The sequence below is a fragment of the Ostrinia furnacalis genome, unplaced genomic scaffold (assembly GCF_004193835.3).
Source record: "Ostrinia furnacalis isolate ACB-3 unplaced genomic scaffold, ASM419383v2 OfSCF2450, whole genome shotgun sequence".
NCBI classification, from domain to species: Eukaryota; Metazoa; Arthropoda; class Insecta; order Lepidoptera; family Crambidae; genus Ostrinia; species Ostrinia furnacalis.
Window position 1 is genome coordinate 734,149 of NW_021132689.1, and position 23,475 is coordinate 757,623.

The 23,475-nt window shown below is 39.2% G+C and overlaps 3 protein-coding genes across 3 annotated transcripts in view; 1 reads left to right on the forward strand and 2 right to left on the reverse strand.

Moving 5' to 3' along the window:
• The first annotated feature begins 543 nt into the window (after positions 1-543).
• Positions 544-7,232, forward strand: LOC114355632 (peptidyl-prolyl cis-trans isomerase G-like). Its single transcript, XM_028308574.1, has 7 exons — positions 544-550; positions 1,565-1,667; positions 2,341-2,472; positions 2,866-2,940; positions 3,891-4,004; positions 4,979-5,115; positions 5,582-7,232. Exons 1-7 carry the CDS (start codon positions 544-546, stop codon positions 6,946-6,948), a joined length of 1,935 nt encoding a protein of 644 aa, XP_028164375.1. The 3' UTR covers positions 6,949-7,232.
• Positions 7,163-11,716, reverse strand: LOC114355646 (keratin-associated protein 19-2). Its single transcript, XM_028308595.1, has 3 exons — positions 11,490-11,716; positions 8,347-8,491; positions 7,163-7,853 (listed from the first exon to the last, which is right to left on the reverse strand). Exons 2-3 carry the CDS (start codon positions 8,489-8,491, stop codon positions 7,387-7,389), a joined length of 612 nt encoding a protein of 203 aa, XP_028164396.1. The 5' UTR covers positions 11,490-11,716; the 3' UTR covers positions 7,163-7,386.
• A 3,606-nt stretch (positions 11,717-15,322) lies between these two features.
• CPR146 (collagen) overlaps positions 15,323-23,475 on the reverse strand; it is a 34,185-nt gene continuing 26,032 nt past the window's right edge. The window contains exons 12-13 of the mRNA XM_028308575.1: positions 17,642-17,866; positions 15,323-16,270 (exon numbers count right to left, since the gene is read on the reverse strand). Of these exons, the coding sequence (XP_028164376.1) occupies positions 15,672-16,270; positions 17,642-17,866 (824 nt within the window). The 3' untranslated portion in view covers positions 15,323-15,671. The remainder of the gene's footprint in view (positions 16,271-17,641; positions 17,867-23,475) is intronic.

The following is a 23,475-nucleotide window of genomic DNA, read 5'->3' on the forward strand; positions in this document are numbered from 1 at the left end:
ACAATTTTCAAGGAAATATCAAACCGAACCATTTTACTACGTGCCTCTTTCCGCTCTTCTCTGTGCTCTACCCTCAATGAGAGTCTTCGGTTCACTATTAGCGAATAATTTAATTTGAGACACCCTTGCTTGGTGCAGCAGCTAAGTCGCCGTGTCAGGAGCAGCGTCTCAATGACACCTTGTGGAGACATGCGAAAATTAAGACCGTTTTAGACTATAATTCTTACCTAGAACTACACCAGACAGATCGCTAGTCTGTAATAATTTTCTAAAGCCAATCATAATAAGTATGACGACGAAAACAAATGTGAAAGGCATTCAAATATCGCAACAAAATAACGTGTAACGCTGCGTTTGTACTATTAATTCTCGACCACACGTTGGGCGCCACTACGAGTATAATAGCTATAGCTGGTCTCGGGGTCGTGTAAATAAAGTTCAAGGCACGATTCAATCAGTAAATAAGTCTTGTATACGAGATACGAGTATCATTCATGGGATGACATAAATTAAAAACGCAAGTAACCTATGATATTCGTGATAATGCGAGGTGATACCGACATAAATGGAGGCGTCACAAATGATGCCAAATGTCGCCAGCTTTATAGGCCGCACATTGCGCTTTACCAAGGATTCTCGATGAATTTTACTTCTATTGGGCAAATTTTTCAAAGCCCGTTTCAAACTATTTTGTTTCTTTTATTTGTAGCTTATTCATACTAGTACGTCTGTAATATCTGGTTACTAAAAACTTATTTTATAAGAACTGATAGTCTTTACCTTAATTAAATGAATTAAGACACTTAGATGTGGATATAATTTAGAGTTGGTGGCCTTCAGCGATTATCCACCTACGTCTACTAAGTTAATGAAGGTCGATGTCATTCTGTGTAATTGTCAAAATCCTTGTCTCATTAGCTTTCATTAGTCAGAGCAGCTTTATCGTCGCAAAGCACGGAAGCTTTCTCATCAAAATGTTGAATTCACTCACTATATTTTACATGTGTAACCTACTTACTATGAAGTTTTCCCAATCCTCCATTTGCTCTAGTAAATTAAAGAGGGTAACTTGCTCCTAGACTAAATGACATAATGATGATGTTAACTTTTTATTGTTTTTCACACGATAACAAATCGACTGCTTGAGATGAGACTCGAACTCGCGATTTTCGCTTGCCAGACGACAATAGACAATATTAGAACCTGGCGAAATTTCCAATATTACCCTGTGAACATAGGCCGTTTCATCAAGTAACCCTATCTTTTATAATTAACTTTTTAAAAAAATAAAACCGACTTCAAATGCGTGAACACAAAAAAAAACTAAAAATTAAAAATATTGCGTATAAAATAGTTCATCCCCAATTTTCCACCCTTGGGGGTGAAATATTTTCTTCAAATTCGCATGAAACCACCCCTTTGATAATACCTATTCAACAAAAAAATAATCGTTCAAATTGATTTATAATCGGCGGAGATATTGCGTATAAAAAAGTTCATCCCCAATTTTCCACCCTTGGGNACAAAGCTATAATAATAATAATAATCTTTATTTTATACACAGATGGTAGTGCTAAGAAGAGGTCATCACATAAGAAGCGCCAATATCGCTCCAACCGTGACTCGTCTACAAGTGTCAGCCCCAGGCGCAGTTCTCGCAGGGAGAGGTTAGTTAACAATTTACATTTTTCTATTAAAAGACAGGTTTAATAAAAAGTAATAAATAAAAAGTTGGTTCGAATGTGTAGCATTCCTTCGTTACTAATATATTTATCGAGAAGGCTTCGTTCATCTTACAACCCGGTTAAGTTACTGCGCACCTGGCTGGAATGCGACTCTCCCTCGCACTTACCCGCACACCTCTTGTTCGCCCTGTCCGTATCAGAGCGTTGATGTGACGTCTCGGCAGCCAGGTGCGCAGTTAACTTGACCGGGTTTGTAAGGCTAAGTAGGTACCATAGAGATGTCAACTAATGCGTTGAGTTCGAAACTCAGTGTTATTAGTCAGAACGCTCAGTCGCATTAGAAATGCACACAAACAAAGAAATCAATATATGCGATCATTATCCACTGCGGTATCAGTACTCAACGTTGGAATAATCTTAGTACTACGCAAGCAATGTCAACGGTCGCGAGTCACGAACAATGTGTTCTGTTTTTGGGCATATTGTTGCGACACCGGCCCCGCCCCCTTGTCACATTTCCCTTTAATTTCTGTGATCTGTGGTAGTACAGACGACGGCACATCAAGACACATATCGGCACATCTTATGTAGTTGTAATAAGACTGAATGTAGTCTAACGTGTTGTCCACTCTGTTCTAATCTTTTTCCATTACAGGAGTAAGTCCCGCCGTCGCAGCAGCCGCCGCCGATCGCTGGACCGGCGCGAGCGAGACAGGGAGCGCGAACGCGAGCGCGAGAGGGAGCGAGAGAGAGAACGGAGACGGCGCGAAAGAGAGCGTAGGGAGAGGTATGTTCAATAAAATGGGTTTACTTTTTTTAAGCACAAATCTTAATAAATATCTATTAGATTTTAGTTTGATTCAATGTTAGAATAAACTGAAATATAAGATTCATTCAAGTCTTTTTTTTTGTATCGAGAGCCTCATAGTTACAGAGAGCCTTGTTTACTTTAATTATTTGATTTAATTTTAGCAGCTACTTAATCCATGCTATATTACTTAGAATTCCTTAGACACAAAACCAGTCTAGATACTGCAACCTAGATACTGCAACTTTTACGTAGTTAACAGTAAAGATTATTCATTTAAACGTACAATCAGATTACGTCGGATTTCAATACAAATTAACTGCTAAAAGTAAATGATTTATTGCAAAATAAATAAATAATCTTCTGTTGTAGGTCGCGAGAACGCCGCCGTTCGCTCGAAAGACGTAGGCGCTCGCGGTCGCGTTCGCGAAGGCGTTCCAGAGACAGGTAGATATTATTTATTTTTATTTGCTATCAATTTTATTGTGTAAGGGATTTCTTTTTTCAGTCGATTACAAATTAGATTAAGGTTTATTCATCTATTGTTACTTGTATTTATTTGGTAAATATTAACAGCCTCACAGATGGTAACAGGTGAACTATGAATAGCGCAATACACACGTTACACAGGTGTTGACGTATTTTTTATGTGGAACATGGCAGTATACTGGGTCACTAACTACACGTCACTTAGTGAATTAGGCAAGATCAAAGAGATAGATAGATAGATGAACTCCGAAATTCAGAACATGGTAATTCGGCAGAAGCTTGAAATCAAAAATACAAGCTAAAGTGACAGTATCTGTCACAATCGCTGTAACGGGAGTAAACTAGTTCCCAAATACCGCAACTCAAGCAAGAATCCTTCTTGGTGGGATTGTTCAAGGGAACTTACGTCCAGCAGTGGACTGTCATAGGCTGGAAAAAATAATTAATTTTATTGGAGTTTCGTTCGGACGTCTTTTGGCACGTCCACTGCTGGACAAAGGTCTCCCTAAGAGTTTCCATAACGACTGGTCCTGCACTACCTGCATTCAGGTTCTTTACCCGACCTTCACCAGATCTTCGGTCCAATTAGGGATGTCGCGTATGAAAAATCCGCCAGATGGCAATACGTAGACGCGAGGTCCAAATGCTGCATGATTGGTTATTTTTGACATGACATTGACAGATATGTCAAAATCCACCAATCACGCAGCACTCACACCTCACATCCATTTCCCGCCATCTAGCGGATCTTTCATACGCGAAAACCCTCATTAGTGGGGGGCCTGCCCACATTACGTCTTCCGGCCCGCAAGACGTAGTGTGGGCAGTGAGCAGTTTATGCAAATGGCGAATAAATAAAGCGTTTATTTGCACAGTAACATTGTTTAACGTAGCCGATGTGTTGTCAGGTCCGGGGACCGGCGCCGGTCGCGCTCGCGCAGGCGGTCCCGCTCGCGCCGCCGCTCGGGCCGCCGCTCTCGCGACCGCCGCTCCAGGGACCGCCGTTCTAGGGACAGATCCAGGTAAGGGGCCATCCATAAAGTAAGTCACACGAATTTCATGATTTTTTGAGCCCCCCTCCGTCCTTGTCACAGGTGGTCACATTTCTGAGATCCCCCCCTCCCTAGTGGACGTCACATGTTTTGCAATTTCACATCGAAAAATTATTAAATTAACAGCAGTTCCGAAATTAGTTTTATTTCCATTTAAACTAAGTACTTTTTTTATGAAATCAACATTATATCGAATATTTGAAACAATTGAAATGTGATGTCACGAAACTTAGGACCCCTCCCACCCCTTGTCACACCATGTCACACTTTGTCGACCCCCTCCCCCCCTCTTTACGTGTGACGTACTTTATGGATGACCCCTAACGTACGGTTTAAATGTTCTTTATTTTATTTCTCATTATGAGCTTACGCTTACATGACAAAAACAATTTTATTGTTTTACATTAAAATTAATTGAATTAGAGAGCTTGAAAAGACTAACATTCAACGTCTAACCTTTTCTTACACGGTGTCCTAGTCGAACGCATTTTAACCAATAGTATTGCTTGCTTACGGTCTACGTCAATAATAAATTTCAACGGAAATAAAATTACACTGAACTTTAGCTATGCTTTGCTCGTAGCTGTGCGTTATGATATTTTTTCTCTTTTCTCTTCATTGTCTTTGTACTTTTTTTAGTTGTCAAATAAATAATTTTTCTTTCTTTCTTTCTTTCTTATGAGTGTGTTTAAGCACTCAATGAGGCTCGCATAGATCTAGGTTATAATTTTACTACCGTTAAATGTATTATTAGATAACTTATGTCATTTTCCAAAGTTCGTTCGTTAAGTTTCTCTATGGCAAAGCGATTAAACAAACATCGAGCTTATTTGCATAATTAAAGATTTTATGATTAAAAGAGATTAAGTTGATTTTTGATGTTATAGCGGATAGGAATGGGGTCAAAACTTATTAGGTAATTAATAAAATATAAACTATTTCAGCCGCGACAGAAGAGACAGGTCTAAAGAGCGCAGCGTCAAGGACAGCAGGAGGTCGAGGGACAGGAAGTCTCGCGACAAGAGGTCCAGCGACCTCATCAAAGAACGCCTGGAGAAGTCCGTGTCTATACCACGGAAAGGTATGTATTCAAATACATATAATCAACCCTTTAAGGCTTCCACAGACCAAACGCGGGTCAGAAGCAGTGCGGGTCAGTTGCAGCGCGGCTGAGGCACACTGAAAGCAGCGCAGTTGCAACGCGGGCGGTTGTCAAATATTAAATATTCGAAAACCGCTTTCTGCTACCGCCCTGCGTCCAGTGTGTCATGCTAACATGGCCGCCATAGTAATACAACAGCGCTGGCCCGCGTTCGCGCCGCTTTTTTCCCGCTCCCGCGCCGCCTCGTTTGTCGTTCGGCAGTTGCAGTGCGGCGCGGTTGGCAGAAATTTGACGTGACACACTTCAAAGAGTTTCTTATATTACAACTTGCGCGGGCCCGCATTCAAACTGCGCTGCTACTGCCTTGCGTTTGGTCTGTGGAGGCCTTTATTGTTGTTCTAGTTATTATAAAGTAGATATTTATTTACGTTTTTTGTTTGCGCAGAAAACCTCGAAAAACCACGCAAGAAGTCTGCCGAAAGGATTTCAATCGCACGCGAGGAGCTCTCCAAAGAACGAGTCATATCCAGTTCGAGCAGGGAATCCTCTGTGGCCAACGACAAATCCGCCGCCCAAAATGATAGCCAAGTTAAAGCTGTACATTCTACTGATGACGAAAGGGAAGAATTTATACCGATACCTACTCTACGAGAGTACTCCAAGAGCCTGTCACGCACGCCGTCGCCATTCTTGAGAAAACATGAGATTGAAAATAACAAAAAATCTGACAGATCTTGCGATGACGCTTCTGGCAAAGAACACCAAGAAGAAGAGCCTAAAGTCAAGGAGGTTAAAAAAGCTAAACGCAAATCCCGCCATACCGAATCAGAAAGTGAAAGTAGTGAAGAGGTTGCTAAGTCAAAGAGCAAAGCAAAACTTAAACGTAAAGAAAAAGTTACCTCCAAGAAGACAAAGAAACCTAAAAAAGAGAGCTCCTCCAGTGACAGTGAGTCCGAGGAGTCGTCGTCGAGTGACTCTGAAGAAGATAGGAAAAAGAAGAGCAAGAAGACTTCAAAGAAAAAGTTGGCAAAGAAATCAAGGAAAAAGAGGGCCCGCTCTTCGAGTTCGGAATCTAGTTCTGAAGAGGACGTCAAACATAAGAGTTCTAAAAAGAAGAACATTCCAGAAGAGTCTGATACAGACAAGAAATCAAAGAAGCGTTTGAAGGATCCTAGTGTAGATCGTTCGAGGTCAGAGAAAGTGGATGGGAAACAATCTAAGTCAAAGAAAGCTGATAATTCTGAAGACTCGCACGCTGAAAGCTCCGATAGCGATGCGAAGTCGAGCAAAAAGAAAGTTGCGAAACGCGATTCCACTAGTTCGGATAAAGAAGCTCGACGAGGTAAAAAAGTTGACGTATCCAAAGAAAAGCCACCTTCGCCTGAAGTAAAGTCCAGGAAAGGTGAAGAAAAGGTGTCAAAGCAGAAGCATTCTGAAGATCACAAATCTAAGTCACGCGACGAACCTGAGAAGAAAGCGAAGAAACGAGAGAAGGACGACTCCTCCTCAGACAGCGATCAAGTAACTAAAAAGAAGCCAAGAAAGAAGGTGTCTGAATCTGAATCCGAATCGGACAGTGACGAACCTAAAAAATCAAAGAAAACTAAAAAGCATAAAAAACACTCGAAGAAGCATAAGAAACACAAAAAACATAAGAAAGCATCCAAAAAGAAGGACGACTCCTCCGACAGCGAGGAGGCCGAGGAGGAGGAGGAGGAAGGAAAAGTTAACAATGAAGACCTAGAAAAGAAACTTCGCGAAAGAGCTTTAAAATCTATGAAGAAGCAAACGAGTGTGTCTGGCTCCGAATAACAACCGGCACATAACTCTTTTCGTCCACTTTTGGAGTAATGCTGACTTTTAAGTAGTGTAACACTATTACATATTAATGTTTTTTATTTTAACTAAATGTTGCTAAACATTTTTGGAATGAATTAGCATGTATGATTTAATGATTACGTGTATGTCACATTGTTAGTAATAATAAAGTCTTGAAACTATGCAAATTGTATTTTATTATGTTACATCTTCTGTTATACTTAAAACTACCTACATAACATTACTTTGGATAATACTTTGGTTAGCTTACATAAATAGGTAAAATAATTTCAAAATAATAATAGTTATTGCCTCTATTCACTGGCAATGTTTGCTTTACAGCAACTTTTCATTTATCAGATAATTGACATGTATTCAGTCATAAACATTGGTAGTATAATAGTGTTAGGTATTATCTATTTTTATACACGTTTATCTCCTCGAATATCCTCTATAACCAGTTACTAAGCTTGGTGTAATTCCACTGTTGTAAATGTTTCCATAGCCAGGTTTCTTGTACCCGTATCCGAGATGGTACGCGCCTTGATACGACGGGTTGTTGTAGCCGTAGTAGGAGTTAATGCCTCCGTTTCCTCCGTAGCCGCCATAGCCTCCGTTGCCTCCATAGCCGACAGCGCCGCCGTAACCTCCACCGGCGCCAAGTGCACCAAGTCCGCTAGTATCGTAGCCTGAATAACCCTTATAACCCCCGTAGCCAGCGTTACCGGTGTACCCGTTGTACCCTGAGTAACCTCCGTTGTACCCTCTGACGCCATATTGACTGTCGTAGCCGTTGTAGCCAATGTTGTTGTATCCGTTGTACTTGTCATCTAGAAAACCGTACCCTGTGATGTAGGAGTTGCCAGGGTAACCGCCCCAGTCCGGATATCTGCGACCATCTGTAAAAATACCAATAAGTTTTAGTCTCTTTTGAGGGTGGAGCGAGCAGCACTATCTTACTACACTGCGTTAAAGAAATCGCACCTCGCGCGACATAAATAAAATTTTTCTTCTGACACAATCATGATGCTTCACCAATATTGGTGCTATTTGAAAGCCCAATGGGGCTCACATCTGGGACCAATTAGACCAATTTTTGTGGATAAAACCAAGTAATGATGTGTCGACCATGTGTCCTCTTTAACCGATTGAACAGTTTTATAACCATAACAGTTGGCTCAAGCGTCTACTACCTGTCGCTTTAAGAAGAGACACTGGATGCTTCTAAAGACACATTTTTTGGGATAAAAACCTTTCCTTTAATGAAATAAAGTTTAGAACTAGGCTTACAAATGGTACCAATATTGGTGGGAAGTGGGGATGCATACGCTTGAAAGTGCTTGTCGCGGGATGTGCGATTTTTTGACGCCGTGTGTAGTTTGAAAAACTTACATGTAGTGCTAGCATCCGCCTTTAGGTCACCTGTATCTTGAATGTCTTCTGGTACTACTGCTTTCACAGACTCGCTGTCAGCCGCTGGCGCCGCACAAACGCATCCTAGTACGACGACTAAACACGATAGAATACGAAACGCCATCTAAAACAAAATAAACTAATAAGCAACGAATATAAAAATAAGTTTTGCGATCCTAATATTAGTGTTAGCCGCAGCCAACTTGCGATTGAATAGTTTTAAATTGCAATTTAAAAAAGCAATTATGTCATTTATAAGGACCTAAGTTCCATTACGATTAAAATTGGTCACGTACCCAAACTCGATTAGGCGGAATGACTTGAGTATTGTAAACAATGGATTCATCATTGTCTACCAATCTGAACACACTAAGTAGTTGGATAGTTACGAATGCAAGGTTGAGGGTCGTGTCATATCTGTTGAACTTCCTAGTCTTACTTTAGTAACTTTCAATATGTTGTCTTTCAATGTGTTTCAATTCTATTTATTTACATAGTTTCGATGATTCAAGATAATTTCGTTAGCTGCAACCGGAGGTTCCAAGAAAAAGCAAACTTTATTTAATTAAATTTAATTTAAAAGAAAGAAATTACAATTAAACTAAAATTAGCCTAGCCTAGTGATACCGTCTCGAAGTATGAAACGAATATGATTATAGAATAATTAGTAAAATTAATGAAACGTCGCCGCTGTCGTCATGAGAGGCGCATTTTGCTGATGCTGCTCCTCGCGGTCCATAGTGCAGTTGCAATGTTGATTTGGGTAAACTGGGTCAGCGTCGATGCAGCGATCTTCATAGATTAGGCGTACGTAACAAGATGACTTATCTAGTTACTGTTTTAAAATGATGAAGATGTATTGACGAAAACTATTCGCGGTTTCTTTAGTAAGATTTCTTTACAACTATTGACCAGTTATATTATAAACAGCCTACTGACTACTGAGTATGTAGAGCCTGTGGTAGAGCGCATCATTTAATATTATAATTTTGGCAAACTATCTGCACAATTTCTATTTTGTGCTATCTGTCTGCATCATTATAGATCAAGATTAACTACAACGTGAAATTGTGATTATGGAGCACAAGCCGATGGGATTAAGCCTAGGCGCAGACCACCGATTTTTAGTTGGCCGATAGTTGGGCCCGATTTTAATTTCTATGAAGTATGATCGTCCGATACCAAATCGGTATAATGTCGCACTTTCATAAATCTCCGTACTGATATAAACAGCCCAATCCAACTATCGGCCAACTAAAAGTTGGTGGTCTGCGCCTAGGCTACAAAATGCTCGTGGGTACGGCGTGGTTGGAATCGCAAGCAACCCGCGTCGTACCAGTAATACGCAGAGGGTGCACCACAGGTTTTTTTTAGTGGGTATAAGTCATAGACCATAGGTTGTGTGGTCTGTAGTACTTGCCGGTTGGCAGCCGCTATTGCTGCCACCCGACAAGGGAGTCCCACATAATCCGCCGCCTCCCCCAGGACGGCGGGTATCGCAAAGTATTTTCCTGCGCAAAAAAAGGCTACAAATGATATGGGCATAGAACGTTACGTGTGTGACATCGTGATATGACATAAAAGTGTCTTCATAGCGCTATTATGACAAGTAATGTTTGTTTTCATACGCTTAATTGGTAGTAATTAGTGGCGTGATGACGAACATACAAATCTAGGAACCTTAATGCTGACCCCCAAAACAATAATCGACAGTTTGTTAGTCCATTCCCACGCTAATGTGCTGACCTACAAGTGTTACGTGTAGCCAACGATTCATTATCATGGTTCAAGAACGATGCCGCAGCCTTTTCCATCTTCCTCTAGTAGTCTGTCTTGCGTTTCCATACTATAACATAGGGAGGTAACAACAACGTAACTTACAGTTAAAGCTTCTTAAGTTAACTCTGTTGAATTGAGCAAATAAGCTTAAAACTAGCTAAGTAAGTAACGCCTAGTTATTTTGCAGTTGAAAATCAGTCTACTTTGGCACTACTTAATTTTATAAATTAAGCTTTCCCAAGAGTAAGTTTGGAATGGAAAGAATTGGGGGAGGCCTATGTTCAGCAGTGGACGTTCTATGGCTGAAATGATGATGATGATAAAGAGTAAGTTAACAGGTTTACCTACCACAATATTCAAATCGAACCTCCGTCTATTGGTAATTTGCAAATTAACTCGTTAATCCGATAATTAACGAAGTTAACAATTTGCTTAACGGATTAACTTTTAAATTAACTTCAACAAATGTTTACGCTCTTACTAACTTTCGTTAAATTGAACTTCCGTTAAAGTTCGTTAGTCGATGTAATGAATTAATTTAATACATACTTCTCATAATATATGTATGTACATAGGTATTTGTTTAAATACTGAAGAAGATATTATTGTGTACGATATTATTTATTTTATTCGCGGTTTTATTACCTCATTTACTTATAATGCGCCAAGGAATGCAATCAGGACAACTGCGTACTTTAATTGCGAATGTTTTGAAAATAGGAAAGCGACCATCAAAAGCAACTCACTCACGAAACAAACCGACCTGACAGGAATGAATTAATAGATTTTTTTTATTTTAGATGTCATTACGTTATAAACCTAGTACTAATTATTATACTATGACGTTATAGTGCTATTTTAAACTTATATGGCTTGGCCGGTGTTTCATTTTCTGTTTCATCACTTAGTAACTATGTAAAAAGTTTTAGGAAGTTACTGTGATTCGAACACAAGAGTTGCTGATTTACATAATATACTTAGGTAGAGCAAAAACTACTAAGCTGCAGTCATGATGTTTATTGCTTTGTTGTCTGTGACTCACTATACCTAAGTGCCTAGGGATTTTCAATACGTTACGAAGACGAACCTTTGTTCAGCTAAACCAAAAGTTAGATCCTATTAGTGATCTAGAGTCGTTTAAAGTACAAGTCCAATGCTCTATTTCGTGTGCACTAGAAGCTGCAATATTTGTATATTTTTGAGTAAGTAAACACATTTATTTGTTGTGAAAATAGTTTTATGAAATTCAAAAATACTTAAACACTGAAATATTCAGAAAATGCAACACACACTGTAGCACTCTCACATGCACTTAAATATTTGTATTTGCAGAAGTGACTTACTTCGGATATCGTAGAGCTGCACTATTGTTCACTACACAGGCTCTAGGGTCCGAGCGGAGATGCGCTCTGCGTGAGCACGCGTGCGCACAAACCTTTATAAACCGTGAGAGATTTGTCTTGTAATTGACAATGGTCACTGGGAGGTAATCAGTTCGTTTGTAGGCACTCCGTCCTTCTTCCACGACGCTATGACGCATGACGCCGCAGCGCAATCATTGTCACCCTGCATTTAATGGCTGCTGTTCTCCTGGGTGATATCAACTCGGCCACAATTGCCGGAAACGTGTGGTTACGCAAATATGATGAATAAGTTTCATGTTTTAAACAACGACGTTCTTTTTCACATTTCCGCGTTAAGGGAGTAATCGATTCTTAAGTAGGTATAGAGTTTGTTTGAGTTGATCTATAATTAACCAAATGTAGAGCAATTAAGAAAGGGAAAAGGAAATTAAGGGAAATCTCTCTGAAAGAAGGGAGATATGTGTAAACGTTAATTAATTTTGCGATTGATTTTGGTAAGTGACAATTAAATTATATTAAACTATAGATAAACGTACTTACATAGTATATTAATTGAATTTAATATTATTAAGTAAAATCTCGCTGGTAGGTTATTCCTTATTCGACATTATTGTATGTCCTTACATTGTGATTTGGACAAAGTTACTTTAGTACCGACTCAAAACAGTCATAAAACGGCCATCTGCTGGGTAGATGACTTTCTACCTTCATTGATGTTTCAGTCGAAGTTGGGAAAATTTAAGTTTGTAGACTCTTTGAAAATTCAACTGATACTTTATACCTACTTCATTTTAAAGTTGTAAAAATGTTTTTAGTGCTGTATTACAGAAACTGCTTAAACTTAATCAAAAATATAGCAGTATGATTTTTCCTACGCTCTGCACGTATTATAAAAATCTAAGTAATTTATGCAATGCAACATGAATTAGCACTTTACAGGCGTTTCCTAAAAGCGGTGATTTTGAACACTAATGGCTGTGACGATCACAAATTGTTCCAAAATTACACCTAGACGGAAGTGTGTAGAGTATGACAAATTCGGTGAAATGATTGCAGAGACGTCTTGAATTACTCTCACGCTCGGTTGGCTGAAGGTCGTCTACACAAGGCCATCTGTCATCCTTATCCACATACAGACTACAGTACATTACCGCATACGGACAAAACCAATTTTTTTTGCCATATTGTGCTGTAGACTGTAGAGCGTAGATCACAAACAACATAACCTAGGACAGATGAGGAATTATTCTGCGTGTTTTCCATGTACCTATATTTCCCATGTTTTACTTCTGAAGTACTAAGTTTTTCAGCTCTAGGAAAAATAATGTTGCAATCTGTAAAACAAGTACATATGTGAAAGTATTGCTAAATAGGTGCATCTCTCATTAACTGATTTTAATATTTTGTAGAGACTTTAGAGAGACAGGCTTACTGTAGGTAATTCCATGATCTAATTTTCTTGTCTCCCATAGATTTTCCATTCGTTCGTCCGTTCTGGCAAATGGCCACTATTCGGGTTCAATTTTTGAAAATGCTAGAGTGCGATTAATCTTAGGTACAATTAGAATTCGACTTAAAATAGAAACTGTCGCCCACGCATTTGTATGTTTATACGTAAAGTTCTTAGAATTTTTATGGTTACTTTAAGCGAGATTGTCTTGGCCTACGAATTTGTACTTATGTGGGTAAATACTAGTTGTTACTTTACATTTGCGTAACGCTACTTAATTGCAGTACAAGAAAAGCGTTTAAGGTGTGACTGAGTTCATTAGAATATAGCGTAATTGTGTTTTTTACAGTCACTCTGAGCTGAGTAATTGTTTACTAGTTCTATTGTTTGTTTCGTAAGGGCTAAGTATACGAGTAGGTATAGAGGTAGCTTGTAAGGGAATCTTCGTTATTAGAGAATTCAACTGGTGTTCTCGAGATGAACTTTAAAATTCAATGAAGACGGCACGGTAATACTTATGGTACTATTACCGTTATGACGGTGTACTTATTCAACGAAAATATAGGTAGGCAGTAGGCACTGAGTTGTGAAAACCTCTGGAACGTAGTTAAATTAATAAACTCATAGCTATGTAGGTATATTGACTGACACCGTAACGTTGTCTTTTTCTTAAATACAAATTATTTACTTAAAATTTTATCAAGTTCAGGAAAATCCGCGTGCATTGTTCTTCCAATCTTTATACCCTGTATAAACTATTATCCCGAAACAGAAAGAAAAGCGTGTTAAAATGTAATAATGCATTGCATGCATAGCAATTGCAATACTTATTTTTTTATTAAGTCTACTATCCTTTGATTCTCATCACGTAGCTCGGGCAGATTAGGTACCTACTTAACTCATCTGAAAAAGTTTTCATGAAAATCCTGTCCAGTCAGCGTCAAATACTTAGTTCAAGACAATAAAGTAGCCAAAAAATTCGCAACACCTCTTTGTTTACATCTATATTTATAAAAGGTCACTGATTGACTGACTCACTCACTCATCACGAAATCTCAGAAACTACAACAACTAGCTAGCAGGAGTCTCAAATTTTGCATGGGGGTTCCTTTTAGAACGTAGGTGCTCACTAAGAACGGATTTTACGAAACTCTACCCCTAAGAGGGTGAAACGGGATCTACGCGTAGGTATGTAGGTACGAAGTCGCGGGCGGCCGCTAGTTTGGAATAATAAATAAATAAATAAATAAATAAATCTTTGGACAATTTCATACAGCGCCAGCTAGCCCCAAAGTAAGCAACTCAATGCTTGTGTTATGGGTGCTAGCTTAACGGATATACTACTTATATACTTTTTTTTATTAAATACATACATATTATACATATTTACACCCAGACCCGTCACAGAAATTAAAATTCATCATTTCAATTCCGGGAATCGAACCCGGGACCTCTCGGCATAGTAGTCCGTTCTGAACCACTACACCAAACGGCCGACTAATGAGGTTGTGTTAACTTTTTGGCTACTTTGGGTGTCGCCAAATATTTGACGCTGACTGTACGTAAACTTTTTATAGTCAAGTGCATCCTAGTAGGAACGTCGCCCTAAGGAATGCATCAATCATTATCAACGTGTGATCGCTTCGTAGATGTCTCTAATAGTCAAGAGCCCGCTGCGGTGCAGTAAGAGGCTACAAGTAGGTACAGGGGGCCTCGCGCTGACCCGTGTCGGTGTAATTGAGTCACGGTCGTATATGCACGTATTCTAATGGCAGTCATGTAACTTGTATGTACTTTTAACTCATGAAAATAATACGCAAGTTTTATTAATACAATCCTCTACCGAATTATTGGTTAGTACTACCTGTGGTACTACTATTATTTATTCTGTGGTTAGGTTTAGGTATAACTAATTCCTCCATTCAAATAACGTTCTGAAACTGTTGCTCTTTATCATTAACAACTTGCGTCTTGAATGAAAAAAATATTAAAAGTGAACATTAATAATAGTTTTTGTTTCATATTTTAAGCGATGAAATACGTGGGTGAAAATATCACAAGCGTAATACAGGGTGTTTAAAATTAGTTTAATTAGTACTAAAGTCTTGTAAACTTTCGACCCTATTTGAATATTGAAGGTTAAAATAACTAGTGTGGTTCTGTGCGTGCTGATTGAAAGAATGTAAATCGGTATGCAGGTCACATTATCCTCTAAGCATAAACGACTGAATAAATGGCTCCATGAAGCCCCACATGGAGCGGGGACACTCAAACGGTTTATTGTTCATCTGTTTATAATATTTAGTTCCTGGTTTTACTAATTCTACAACCTTAATACAATGAAAACAATGCATTATTTTTAAATCATTTATTGAGGCATTAAATTTTACTAAAATGGCAACAGAATATTTATTTTTGTACACATTATAAAATTTGAAATACATAAGAATATAATGCATTTTGAGACGATTTTTTTACTGAGATTATTGGATACGTACATCTATTTATACAAGTATACAATTTTGTACAATATCGTCTCATTTTTATGTGTAGGTAGGTAGATATTTTACGTCGTACTTAAAATTATTTATAAATAAAGGCCCGTCATCGTACCAAAATTTTGAGATCGTCCAAGAACAATATTATCGGGCAATCTCAAAATTGTTCTTATGTTAATAACATTTCATTCTGATGGAATTCTATCAAAATATCTATTGCTTATTTTTTGCCTTATCGTTCGTTTCGCCGGTAAGTGCTCTGGAGCGCACTGCTATTCTACGTAAACCCTTTTTCATCGGTTTAATCTCGTTCATGAGGAGATTTTCTAATTCAGTAAGGGATTTGATTTCCTTCAAGTCGCCAAAGTTAGCGCTGCGTCCTCCGTTCAACCTGCCCAGGTATTTGTAGACGTCGCTGCTCGCTTGACATTGAGCGCAGTTGTACGGCACTGGGACAGCGTTGGGGAAGTTTTGTTGTGCCGAGTTCATTCCTGTAGCGTTGCCGGGACAGTATGGGACGAAAACAACTGGGACGAATCCTATGATGCCGTAGGGTGCATATGCCGGGGCCATGCTGTTGGGTGGGCCCTGGGAGGGGGGAGCTTGGGGCGCTTGGGGATGGCCTGGTGCCGTTGCAGAAGAGTCGTTCTTGCCGGGGTTTAGAAGGTAGCACGGACAAGTTGAGGGACTGGGCACGATTGGCAGTGGGTATGGAATGACGTAGATAGGGAAGGGAGGCATTTGTCCCGCAGGCGGTGGGTAGTATGGAGGCTGCACGCCTGTGCCAGTCGGGGAGCCCTCTGAGTCACCTCCTGAAACAAAATACATTACACGTTTAATTTGTAAGTCCACTGTCATCATGAATATCTTATAACTTCTTGTAATTGCTTGCTGCTTATAAAGAAAGAAAAATAAAGAAAGAAAAAATAACTCTGTCTGTCTGTCTTACTTTCACGCCTAAACCACTGAACCGATTTTGATGAAATTTGACATAGATATAGTTTGAGTCCCGGGAAAGGACATAGGATAGTTTTTATCCCGGTTTTTGAAACAGGGACGCGCGCGATATAGTTTTTCTGTGACAGACAAAATTCCACGCGGGCGAAGCCGCGAGCGGAAAGCTAGTTTTAATATAAACAAATACGAGTAAGGGCTGATTTTTCAATCGTCGGATAACTTTTAACTGAAGAATAAGTTTGGCACATTGACAGTTTTAGTATGGGAAATATATCAAAACGACAAGGTTCTTCAGTTAAAATATATATGATTTTTGAAAAATCTGCCATAATACAAATAAAAATGTTAGTCAAAAAGTCAAAAATCTAAAAATAATCTAAGACTTTCTGTCTGAAATTACCGGCTGGGAAAATAAGCTATACAGAAATGTTCTAACTAGTAATAGTGTAACTTGATAGATTTTTTCCCAACGAGTTCGCTATGCTTATTTCTGAAGTAGAATGATAAATCTAAAAAATAAATACGAACCTGGGTATCCTGGCTGTCCTGGTTGGCCTGGGCCTCCTGGCTGTCCTGGTGTTCCTGGCTGACCTGGTTGACCCGGGTAGCCAGGTTGTCCAGGTTGTCCTGGCTGTCCTGGTGTGCCGGGCTGTCCAGGGCCTCCTGGCTGACCTGGTTGTCCTGGGTAACCTTGCTGTCCGGGTTGTCCTGGGTATCCTGGTGTGCCGGGCTGTCCAGGGCCTCCTGGCTGACCTGGTTGTCCTGGGTAACCTGGCTGTCCGGGTTGTCCTGGCTGTCCTGGTGTGCCGGGCTGTCCAGGGCCTCCTGGCTGACCTGGTTNCTGCTTGCTGCTTATAACGTTATTAGGAAATGTTTGTAGTTGTTAATTAACCTTTGTAATATTATTCGTAAGTGTATTGAAGATTAATTTATTATTACGAGTAAGGATTCACGATCCTGGAGTGTTTAATATAAATAAATACAAGTAATACAAATAAAAAGGTTAGTCAAAAATCTAAAAACAATCTAAGACTTTCTGTCTGAAATTACTGGTTACTGTGTGACCGGTTGGGAAGATAAGCTATTACAGAAATTTTCTAACTAAAATATGTACCTAGTAATAGCACAGAATAATAATAAGTACTAGTAATAGTGTAACTTTTCACAACGAGTTCGCTATGCTTATTTCTGAAGTAGACTGATAAATCAAAAAAATAAGTACGAACCTGGGTATCCTGGCTGTCCTGGTTGTCCTGGGCCTCCTGGCTGTCCTGGTGTTCCTGGCTGACCTGGTTGACCTGGGTAGCCAGGTTGTCCAGGTTGTCCTGGCTGTCCTGGGTGTCCTGGTGTGCCGGGCTGCCCAGGGCCTCCTGGCTGTCCTGGTGTTCCTGGCTGACCTGGTTGACCTGGGTAGCCAGGTTGTCCAGGTTGTCCTGGCTGTCCTGGGTGTCCTGGTGTGCCGGCTGTCCAAAAAAAAAAAAAACATACGGGTCGAATTGAGAACCTCCTCCTTTTTTGAAGTCGGTTGAAAAAGGCCAATTGTTATTTTTGTGCAAACCTATCATTTTTCTTATGACATTTCCAAGTGAAAATTCAAAACAACACTATGTTTCATCTCCCTACCTTGCTCCACCTGGGCGTCGAACCCATTTAAAAACCCATGTCACTCACTACTAGAGCACAGAGGTGAATAGTAGGGGACGTAAATGTGGATGTGACACACGGACGTGTTACATATCGAGCACGCGTGCCCACGCGATACATTTCACCCAAGTAATAGGCTGCATGCGTTACACACGAGTTTCGTATTCCACACACAAAACGCATCGTCCACTACTCAACATGTGGCTGTGATGATTGTCTGCTTAAGGGTAAAGACAAAATTTTTAGGTAACACTTAATACTTATATTATGCTGTGATAAATGTAGGTTACAATTATTTTTAAAATTAGTTAATGTATTTGTAACATAAAATAGAATAATCAAATGTTTCAGTCATTTTAACATTGTTTCACTTTACATTTTAATCTATTGCCTAAATACATTTTAGTCTATTGTCCTGGATTACTTATCTACACTCGCGAGCAAAAAGTATGGAATCACCCTATTTGTTATGAACGATCGTAAGAACTAAATGACTAATAGAAGATAAATAAAAATGGTACCATTTTAAAGGTAATATTATATACTTTAAATTAATACCATAGATACATTCATAGGCATTCAGTTCTTATGATGGTTCGGAACAAAACACAAGGGGATGATTCCATACTTTTGCTCGTAAGTATAGTTGATGAGTTCAGTGTTGCACATCGATGGCTCCTACGTATACTGGCGTAAGTGAAAAAAGTAAATTTTACAGGAGAGCCATTTTAGTGGCCAGAACCATATTTTTGAGTCATATCTTCTGACCTACTAAAACGAATTTAATGAAATTTCACATTTAGCCTTAACATGTAATGCTTTTGCTACTGCTGTTATCAATTTTTATATTTTTCTTATATATTTTGAGATTTTACGCATTGCCCTTTTACGTCGGCATATTTCTATAATTTCATGTATATTGTTCAACGTAAAGAGACTTAAATGACAACGTAAATATAATATTTTAAGCGATTACTCTCTTTATTTATGCATGTAATTATTTTAATTGTTATCATGTGCTATATCAATAATAAATCAGTTAGAAAAAGTCGTTTAATGTACCGTTTTACGTTTTAACGCAAATACGCCCATATACTGTGCTCGAGATTTAGTTAGGTCTTTTAACATAATGTGTCATATTTTTAAAAAATATAAATAACTTGAAAAAATCGAATTGCCTAAGGCGGGAATTGAACCCACGATGCCNCACCCTGTATGTATAAACTAATCTATACCTACCTACTTACTGCTTCCCTGTAATCATACTTAATTTCACTGTAGTGAATTTTCATGTTAGAGGGAGCCGCTTCCTTTGGTCTGGAGATTGGACTGCGCCAACAAAATTTACTTTATCTAATTAGATTCATTGTTTTAATTGGAATTCTGTCCAGGGCGAAGAGGAGCTATTAAATTTAAAAATTACTAGGTACCTAACAGTAACAAATTGATAATGACAAGCAGGAAAAACTTATAAGTGGCATGAAATCGAATTGAGGACATATTGGTATCATATAATTAATCGTTTGCTCGGAAGTTGAAACTTGTGTCTTCCAAATTATAAAATTTAAGTAGGTAGCGAGAATTTTCCGGGAAAAATCACTAGTTGCATGCAAAAAGCTTCCCGTTGTGCATTGTAGGTATTTTCAATGATTCATCAATACTTCTCATCAGGTGACATGTATGCCAAGAGTTTTCTCGTGGCTAAAAAATAGTCTATAGGCGTAGGCGTAGAGCACTTATTAAAACAGATCCGCAACGTCAGCGCTGCGGCAGGGCCCTTGTACACGCTGCCACTCAACCGGCTCGATTGCCAATTTAGCACCCCTGCTCTGCCGGTAACCCAGTATGAAATCATAGTGAAAATTCCAGAGGGCGAGAGATAAACAAAAAATAAGGACTCGTAATTTTCTTGGACGAAAATCAAGTCGTGTATCTCGATTGTTCCAGATCGACTACCTATAGTAATATTTGTTATTAACATATAAAATATTTAACTTTTTTTTGCTTGTACACACTGCCACTCAGCCGGCTCGATTGCCAATTTAGCACCCCTGCTCTGTCGGTAACCCGGCAGTATGAAATCTGTTGGGAAAATTCCAGAGGGCGATAGATAAAGAAAAAATTATTTTCTTGGATAGAAATACAATGTATCGCGATTGCTGTAGACCATTCGAACCTATCTTTATTTATTAACATAACCTACATATAACTGCTCTGCGAGCAAGGTTATGCCTATACGGATATCATAGTGAAAATTGCAGATGGAGATAGACGATAGATAAAGAAAAATTACGGATTCGTAGTTTTCTTGAAAGGAAATCAAGTTACACCTCATTTGCTGCAGACAATCGACTATACTTATAATATTTACTAAGTAACTTATTGACCAACGCCCCAACCCTGTGCAGTGTAGGTATACTTATTGGCATACTTACCTAAGTAAATACTTTTAAGACAAGTTATTATGTGTTTTTTTTGTATATGTAGGTATATAAAACTCAATTGTGATTTCAAACTTTAGGTCAGTAGGTTACGATTACGAGGCAAGGACGGAATAGTTTGTAAATATTATGTATGTAATATAAGGTAATATATTGTTTTGTTTTAATTAACCAACTAAACATTGTGTATAATTATCACATTTGGGTCTAGGTAGAGTTGCAAACCGGCTCGAACATCTGTTTCAATAGGAAAGCATAACAATAGTTACCCAAATAGTGCGTAACGTAATGAGATATCTAAGGTTGAGCTGAGTACTTAGTAGCTTGGCTGAAAATTGTTAAACCATAGAAATTAAATGTATGACAGGACCATAACAATTTTTTTGCTTAGCCCGAAGGTAAACTGGCAGAGAATGCCTTTATGGCGTTAAGTTCGCCTTATGTACCAATTATAATTATGGCACTAATTATGGCACTAGAGCTTAAATAAATAAATGATTGGCTGGGAGAGAATGTGTTTTAGCATTAAGTCTGCAATATATGAAAACTTTACGTACAAAATGATACTTACGTAAATAAATAAAATGTGTAATTGTAAGGTTACCTAGCCTTCTGAAAATCTTATTAAACCTCCTACTGTCTATGACTCTCTCTAGAGTAATTATCTATGACTAATTTTGAACCTATTACACACACTATTGGTTTTAGAATTTTGGAACTCATTGTTCCAAAATTCTTATCAAAAACCAAAATACACGCAATACACACCCACAACAGCCAGACACTGTTCAAATACCTACCTAGTTACAGGACAGTTTACTCAATGAATTATGGACTTTGATATTTAATTTTCCCATTAGGACCGTGGGCCGACACTATTGCGGTCCTAAACAAACTGAAAATCAACTTTGCACAGCACTAGTCGACGTATATTCTTATAATTTAATTGAACTAAGTAGAATGGGACCGTTTCCCGTGCAATATTGTTAAAATGGTTCATCTATTCCGGGAATTTAGCAAAAGGTTATTCAGTTTATTTATTACGAAATTACACCATACTTATTCATACATTTCCATGCATAAAGCCATTAGGTATTTCGCGAATTAGTAGAAATAATTCGTCAAGTAGATACTTACTTATAACTAGAGATGCNAGAGATGTGCCGCTGAGAAAGTTCTCGTTCCCGGCAATATTCCCAGTGAGAATATTCTCGAGAACCGAGAACGCTCCCGGGAATATTCTCAGTGTTCTCGATAGAATACATTTAGTTTTAATTTTAATTTTGTTGTTTATGTGATATTATTTGTAATGTTTCGAAACGGGGCGTTAAGACTAGTCGTTATAAACAAGGCATGACACGTGTGAGAGAGATATTGCTGTCTTGCTCACTCTTTTCGTGGCGAACGCGTACCGCGGCTTTAGGACTCGGCTACGGTATTTGAACATCAGTGTGCCTCTGAGTTTTAAGGCCCTTGCCACCCTAGCGGATTGCAAGCGGATTCAAAGCGGATTTAAAGCGGAGCGGCAATGCAACGGAGACGCCGCGTGAAAATATCGTGAAGCTTCCCGAAGGCTGCCCAGCCGAGCTGGATTCGATGATTGACCTTTTTTCGAAGTTGAACCTACCTAACTGGACTGTTTGTCCCAGGTATACATTATTGTCACTTCGAGTGTAGAGTCTCCAGCTTTTAGAGGGGTGGGTGCAACACGGTCTTTAGACATGATTTTTAAATCTTGTCCATGTTCATTTTGAGACCCACTCGTTGAGAGACTCTATTGAGGCCATCGAGCATTGTGCCTAGATCGTCCACGATCTCGGCCATGACTACGATATCGTCTGTTGTCTGGGTGATGTGCTCGCCGTTGATATTTATGCTGAATCCGCTCTAGCCCAGAAGCTTAAAAACATCTTCCAAGGCGATGGTGATGACGTCTCCCTGTCTCACCCCTCGCTGCAACTGGATAGGTTTCGGGTCCTGGTCTTGAAACGGACTGTCACTGTGGCGTATTTGTACAAGCCTTTAAACACTTTAATGTATCGATAGTCAATTTGGCACAGTTGGAGAGACTGCAGCACTGCCCATGTCTCAATCGAATCGAAGGCTTTCTCATAGTTCACAAACGCAAAGCGGCTGATTACTCCTTGATATTCCATATAATCTGCCGTAGCGTATATTATTATGGTCTATCTATGGTACTAAAGCCTTTTCGGAAACCGGCTTGTTCGGGGGGCTGAAAGTCGTCGAGCCTGCAAACGTGACAATTCGTAATGACTATCGAAAACAGCTTGTAGACATGGCTCAGAAGCGAAATGGGTCTATAATTCTTCAAGAAGGTCTTGTCGCCTTTTTTGAAGATGAGTATCACCATACTTCTTTGCCATGCCGTAGGCGTTATTCCCTCGAGGATGACGGAATCGAGCAGCTTCTGAAAAGCCTTTAGTGCCGGCGTTCCGCCTGCTTTCAGAAGCTCAGCCGTGATTACGGTACCTTGCTGTTTTTCAGCTTTTTGAGAACCATTCTAATCTCGTACAGACTAATGTCCGGGATATAGTCGGTAAGTGTCGGATCAATCTAGCTAGCACGTATTTTCTATAAAAATGTGTCAAATGATCCGTCAGACAAGCTATCCACAACTTATCCAGAAGTGCCGAAACAGGCCCTTACTAAGCGATTGTGAAATATGTCCTTTATGTCAAATAAGAATAGTTTAAAAAACTAAAAACACGCTTTTAATTACTAACAGCACTAAAAGGCAAAAATCATCAGGACCCTGGACATCATCTAGCATTAAAGTGCTCAAAAAGACAAATCCAACGAACCCAACTCGATGAGTTTCCACCGTTTCGTTTAGGAGTTCCTATGGCCACCTCCTGAGTCCATCATTAGGACCCTGGACATTATCTAGCACTTAAAGATCTCGAAAAGACAAATCCAATGACCCCAAACTCGATGTGATTCCGCCGTTTTGTTTA

Excerpts from the sequence above, each read along its gene's own strand:
- LOC114355632 (XM_028308574.1), top strand. Across the intron at positions 1,668-2,340 it reads CGCAGTTCTCGCAGGGAGAG|GAGTAAGTCCCGCCGTCGCA; the intron begins GTTAGTTAACAA and ends TTTCCATTACAG. Across the intron at positions 4,005-4,978 it reads CGTTCTAGGGACAGATCCAG|CCGCGACAGAAGAGACAGGT; the intron begins GTAAGGGGCCAT and ends AAACTATTTCAG.
- LOC114355646 (XM_028308595.1), bottom strand. The coding sequence starts at position 8,491 with ATGGCGTTTCGTATTCTATCGTGTTTAGTCGTCGTACTAGGATGCGTT. Across the intron at positions 7,854-8,346 it reads GGCGGATGCTAGCACTACAT|ATGGTCGCAGATATCCGGAC; the intron begins GTAAGTTTTTCA and ends GTATTTTTACAG.